This window comes from Pteropus vampyrus, unplaced genomic scaffold, assembly GCF_000151845.1.
Source record: "Pteropus vampyrus isolate Shadow unplaced genomic scaffold, Pvam_2.0 Scaffold82, whole genome shotgun sequence".
NCBI lineage: Eukaryota > Metazoa > Chordata > Mammalia > Chiroptera > Pteropodidae > Pteropus > Pteropus vampyrus.
This window is the reverse complement of record NW_011888863.1, coordinates 8,256,682-8,263,214: the sequence shown is the minus strand read 5'-3', so window position 1 is coordinate 8,263,214 and position 6,533 is coordinate 8,256,682. Positions and strand designations below refer to the sequence as shown.

The 6,533-nt window shown below is 38.4% G+C and overlaps 1 protein-coding gene and 1 long non-coding RNA gene across 2 annotated transcripts in view; one reads left to right on the top strand and one right to left on the bottom strand.

Moving 5' to 3' along the window:
• Positions 1–142, bottom strand: part of LOC111741828 — a 13,505-nt gene extending 13,363 nt beyond the window's left edge. Inside the window, exon 1 of the long non-coding RNA XR_002781097.1 lies at positions 50–142. This is a non-coding gene — a long non-coding RNA (uncharacterized LOC111741828). The remainder of the gene's footprint in view (positions 1–49) is intronic.
• The window catches only part of KIF21A (kinesin family member 21A), a 137,991-nt gene continuing 131,528 nt past the window's right edge, over positions 71–6,533 (top strand). The window contains exon 1 of the mRNA XM_023532407.1: positions 71–419. Within this exon, the coding sequence (XP_023388175.1) occupies positions 376–419 (44 nt within the window). The 5' untranslated portion in view covers positions 71–375. The remainder of the gene's footprint in view (positions 420–6,533) is intronic.

The window sequence follows — 6,533 nt, the reverse complement described above, 5'->3', positions numbered from 1 at the left end:
CGGCGGCTGGCAGGCCGCGTTCCCAGCGGAGGGGGCAGGGCGCACTCACCCCGCCGTCTGGAGGCCGCCGGCGGCCTGCTAGCTCCTCCGCCGCCGCGCTCGCCATTCAAGCGCGCCTTGTCCCCGCCCCAGATCGTGTGGGGGGTGAGCGGGGGAGAAGGGGCGGACGCCCGCCAGCCGTGAATCACCTCCTCCTCCTCCTGCTCTGCGTCGCCGCCACCTTTCCATTCAGTCGCCCAACATGGCTGGAGCGCGGCGGAGGTGAGCCGGCCGCCCCCTGCCGCTCCAGTCTCCTGTGCCTGAGCCCGCAGACCCGGCGGCGCCTCAGTTCCGCGGTGCAGTAGCCCAGGGGCCCGGCTGTCGCCCGCTGCCAGCATGTGGGGCGCCCCGGACGAGAGCTCCGTGCGGGTGGCTGTCAGGTGAGGACGGACGCAGCGGCAGCGGGCGGGCTGCGGGCTGAGGGCGCGGCGAGGACCTGCTCTGGTCCCGGGCACCGGCCTCCGCGGTGCGGAGACCCGAGGGACTGCCTGGCGGGGGGCTAGTGGCTGTGGAAACTGAGTCAGCGGGTCCCCACCAGCCTGGCGCGCGCGGCCGGACGCTGCCGGGGAGACCCCCGCCGTCCTCGCGCCGACCGCGTTTGCAGGTGGCCGGCGGCTACGCGGCGCCAGGTACCCAGGGCGCCCTGACCCCTCTGGGATGAAAGCCGTCGCCGCCCGCTCCCTCTGGGTCCGGCACCCGGGAACAATCGCCTCATCTTTGACTGCCTTGGACGATCGCCTGTCCGGTTTAGCCTGGAGGAGCTGCCTCTCTGCTGGGTTGTAGTGCGTTTTATTTTGAGTGTCTGTCATACGTGTACATGCAACCCCGGCCTTCTGAGGCAGGAGACAAAGCATCAGACTGACAGCGTTTCCATCCGCAGGTTCTAGATGTCTGTGCAAATGGAAGTCTCGTTAAGCATCACTGCGGAGTGGATAGCACAAGGACGTGGGTATAGATAACACATCCGGCCTCTTAGGCGTTGGAATGGGAGTTATATTTAAGATAAAATTCACTGGTGATAGGTCCGTAGAAAGAAGAAAACTCTTCAGTTAGTGGAAGGGTTAAATGCGTGACTGGGCGAAACATCCTGAGGTTAAGCAAGGGTGGATACAATATAAAATCATACGTGCCTGGGTGTGAGTTTGGAAATACTGGATACATCAAAATTTAATTTTGGTCAATGACATATACACGAGTATTGAATGTAATTTAGACTGTTTTGATACATGTCAAGAAGCAAAGCTCTGACAGTTGCTCATGGAAAATTGCAACATCATCACTGAAACAGTAATGAAGCATTCATGGTAGAATAAATGTGTTGCTTTTACAGAGTGGATAGTCTACAACTGTGAATTCGCTTCTCTTTATGAATACTTTAAGGGTTATAAAAATAATCTGTATTCCTAGAAATTATTTTTAAAAATCCTCTGCTCTTGTGGTCTTTCTGGAAAGTTTTTTTTGAAAATCCTATCGTGTCAGCATTTCTATAGTTATAATAGTGACAGATCTTGGTTAGGATAGAAATGACAGTTTTAGATATACTTTGTATCTTTAATCAATTTAAGGAATATAATTAATTTTAAAGATATTTTTTCATTTCCTTTACAGACCAGGAAATGACCACCCATGGAGGTGACAGTTTTATGACTGTTTAGAATCACCTGTTATAAAGCTTTAGAAGTTTTAATTTGTCCTTCCTGGTTATTCTAGGGCTACTTATACAATTGTTGGATTAATTTGTTTCTCCTATTTACTGGTACTATGTCTCTTCTGGCCTTTTAATACTTATTGATGATGTTACCATGGCGGAGAAAGGGGAAGGAAAAAAGACAGGAAATGCAGTAAGAGGCAGTTTTTTTACACAGGAGCATAAAATATTAATGGAAACATAAAGTTCAGCATTGAGAGAACCAATTTTTAGAGATTTAAGATTTTTATCTGTGAATTTTCTATACCATCATAGGGCAGTTAATTGGCCATGCTATTAAATCTGATGCTGCTTGTAATGGAAGAGAGCAGAGCCATGGCTCTCCTTAAAATGACATTGATAGATAAATAACATATTTGGTTTTGATATACATGTTAGCGCTTTTTAAGTGAGTAAGTGTGAGTGTGATTGTTGGGGAAAGGCTTTATAAAAGTTTCCCAGAACTTAGTCACATTTTGAAGATCTATTTTTTTTTTTTTATTACATATGTTGAATAGATTCACTCCCTAAACTTATTTTACATAGGATAAAAATAGCTTATATGGCACTTTGGTACTTATAAAGTGCTTGGACATATATTTTCATTCATGAAAAATACTTATTGAACATATATCCCCATCTTTGTCTGAGTTAAAAATAGGAATAATTGTTAGACACATACCATGTGCCAGAGTCTGTGCTTTGTGTTAAGATGTTTTCTGTCTTGCGAAATCTCATTTCTTCCTTGTAACATTCTTTGACTTGGGTCCTGTTATTATTATGGCCATTTTACAGATGAAATAGAAAGATTAAGTAACCTGCCCAAAGATAAACTGGTAGCAAATGGCAGAACAACAGTTCCAACCCAGACAGCTTGACTCTATAGCCCAAATTCTTAATCATTAAACCTACATAGGAGAGAGGCTAGAACGTGCTTTGCAAAGCTTTACTTAGCGTAAGGTCATTTGCCTCGACCTGGTTCTGTGCTAGTTTAGTTACAAATGAATGGTTTTGACTGGTTATTCATGCCTAGATTTTGCTAGAAAATGTAGAGCTCAGAAAGAGAGAACCTGAACTTAGAGCTAAAATGTTTCCTCAGAGTCTTTAATCTTTCCAGTGTCCTCTGGTTCTACCCTTCAGTTTGTGATAGGCTACATCAGCAGGGTAAATAAATCAACACATAGACACAAAGCAGCAGAGCATTTGACCAGCTTTCCCCCTTCGATAAATAATGTAATAACAGGTAATAATAGAGAGTTGACTCTACTTGTATAAATGTACAAAGCATCCTAGAGGTTCTTGCGTTTTATTAGATATAGAGACTTAGTATGTTATTGGTATGTTAAAGCTGATGACTCTATTTAGGCTTTTCAAAATAAGTGCATGTGTCAAATAAAGCTTTGGGGAAAAGAAGTTAAACAGAAAGTTTCTCATTTAGGGAGAATATTTTTTATTCGTTTTCCAAAAATGCCTTTTGAGGGAGTAGATCTTAGGGGTTGTGCAGGGTATCTTTCATTGTGGTAGATATAGATTCAGATCACAGCTGCATTGCCTGACGCCATGTTGCTGTTGAGCACTTGAATTATGTATTGATTAATGCTACTGAGGAACTAAATTTTAAATTTTATCTAACCTTAATTAATTTAATTTTAAATAAAAAAACTCATCCTTGATTTAGTTTTTGGAAAACTTTTAAGTATGCTTGGAACAACTTAGTTATGTGGATCTACTTTTTAACTGTAAAGTTTATGAAATCTAAATACAGATAAAGTATTTCTGATGAACAGTGTCCCAATTGACATGTGTTTTAAGCAAAATATATATTGGATTTCAAAAACTTAGTAAGAAAAAAGAATGTAAGTATGTCAATAATGTTTGTGCTGATTACATGTTAAAATGACAATATTTGATATATTGAGTTAAATAAAATTTTATTAAGATTAATTTTATCTATTTAATTTTCCTTTTTAAAAACGTGGCTACCAAAAATTTAAAAATAGATAGTGCTGTTCTATAAATTAAAAAAGATGAGAAGGAAGTATAGAATAAAACTCTTCCCAGCCACCCCATCATAGACTGACCTCATGTGTAGATCAAGAAAATACCAAAATATCAGTTGTCTGTTTTCGAGTGGTTGTATATATATACACAAACACATATGTACATGTAAAATTTGATTTAACAGCAACATTTTTCCCCGCTCCGGGTGCATAGATGTAGAAAGTTACTGGTTATGGACTCCACATGGTAACTGATTCTAAATCTAAGACATTATGAAATGTGTCCTTTTCCTTTCCCTGTCGTAATTCCCACGTAACATTTAAAACTTTTTTTCTTTTTCAAGAAGTTTAGCTTGCTAAATATGTCAAGAGCTAGACAAAAATGGAAATACAGAAAGGACCATTGTGTTTTTATGTCATTGTCTGTGTGGTTGTAAGCTAAGATTTCTTTGCTTGGTGTTGGCAGAGAACAGTACATATCCTTGACAGTTTGGATTAGTGTGTAATGTTGTCTAATTTGCTGTGTTTTCCCCTTACTGCAGCACTTTTAAGAAGTAGCATTGCTTAGCAGGCTTAAGGGTTGAATGGACAGTCAAAAGCTCTGTTTTAGGTCTATTACTGGCACTGATTTGCCATGTGACCTCCCTGAACTTTTCTTCTTCCTCATGCTGAGGTGGCAATGTAAAGGTATTAAGGATTGTAAAAACTTTCCATAACTCGGTCTATTAAATAGGTGATGTTTTTTGTTGTTAGTCAAACTGTTGACACAAATGGTGCCTTTATATTGACAGAAAAGAGCTATTTTACCATTTCAAACTTGAATTTTCCAACAATGTTTACTTTGAGTACTCTTGTTTCTGAAGAGAGAACATTTAGGCTTTTGTGGTCTCTTTGTTTTATTCTGGTTATAATACAAATGTACGGTACTTTATTTAATCTACATTAAGACCCTATGAGGTAAGCTGAACAGATATTATCCCTATTACACAAATGAAAAAATGAGTCTCAAGGATACTATGTGTACTTTTCAAGGTTTCTCAGCCACTAAGTACCAGAATTGGAACTCAAACTCAGGTTTCTAAAATCTATTTCTGAGTTCTTAAACATATTTGCCTGTGTTTTAAAAACATTTTCTGTACTAATTTCAATGCAATAAGGATCTTTAAGCTGCAACACAAATATAATATGAGATAAATTATTCGAAGCAATTTAATCTTTAGAAAATGTAGAGGTAGACAAACAAGGCTCTTAGAAATATTTACTTTATAGAAATAGATGATTATTTGGTGTTTGGTCATTTGTTTATTTCTTCCTTCAGGGAACAAATATTTATTAAGTGCCTACTATGTGCTGGATGCTTTCTTACCGCAGAAGATACACAATACACATGACAGACATGGTCTCTTCTTTCATAGAGCTTAGACCTTGCAATATGAGCCTCTTCAAATGCACAAACTATGCTGGAACTAACACAAAATATAGTCGACAGCACAAACTAGACATGAAAGACAATTGTTGCAGTTTAATTTTTATTTCTACCTTATTTTTTCAACAGTATTTTTTTTTAGTTCATGCATTCCTCAAGAACAGTGATTTAAAAAATGAAAACTGTGTTGTTTCCAAACATATTTCATACAAAAATGGAACTCCGAAGCCTATGCATTAGAAAGGCCTAATTTATATCATGTCCTACTTGATATTAACATACATGCCCTACTTGTATGTCTTTATATTTGGATCAGGAAGTAAGGGAAAAAAAAGAGAGGAGACTAAAAACGAGCAAATTATTTGAGTTGAATGCTAATGAAATTATTTTATTTATTAAATATGAATTGATATATTTTGTTCAGGTTTATTAAGTTCATAAAGTTTGGTAGACCTGTTTGTTATTTAGAACTCCATGGAAGTTCAGGTTTTGTATCTAATTATTCCTACCCCTTGAGCTCTTACCATCTTACCTGCTAATTAGTTAATATTTTGATGCATGATTATGGGGTAGTGAATGATGCACTAGAAATTCCAGTTTAGTGAACCAATGAAAGCAGAAATTATCTTGGCAGTTAGTTCCATAATCTGCCCAATTTTTCAGTTCTCATTCATTTCTCCTCAAAGAAGTAAACTTGGAATTTTCATATTATGGATGTTTTCCTTCAAGACAAGTTACAACTCACCTATGTGACTCTGACTTAAAAATGGTTGTTTTCTGTCAACATTAGACATGAGCTTTATCTGAGTTTCAAATCAGGAAGAAAAACACGTCAATGAAAATGCATACCAAATAATACAAAGTATTTGTAGGCAGTGTATCATTAGAATACTTTTATTCAAAATAAAACGAACGGATTTGTTATTTTCAATGCTTCTCTCTGGAAAGTGGATTTGTAGATTCCGTTTTTCAACTTGGTTTTCCAGTGGATTAACTATTTAATCTTCGCAGAGTGTTAAAATAGTTTTCCTGTGGCTCAGGCTTTATTTGAAGCAAATGACAACCAAGCCAAAGGGGCAGTTTTTATGACACCTTACAATTATTATCAGGTCTTTCTGAATATTTAAGAATTATATTTGAGGTTCCTTTGTCCTTGCTTTTTGAAATTATTAGACATTTTATATATTGGACATAATTTTTAGTATTTCTGTAATTATTGACAAAGTAGATTTTAAAATTTGAAAGGGATCTTGAAGGGACTAGCTGGTTGAAACCCTTTTTAAAAAACAGTTGAGTTAGTAGAGGCCTAGAAAAGTTGAGAGAATTGCTTAAGGACTCAAAACTAGCAGCTCAAATGTTCTTTGTGCTGTGGATTTTCTAG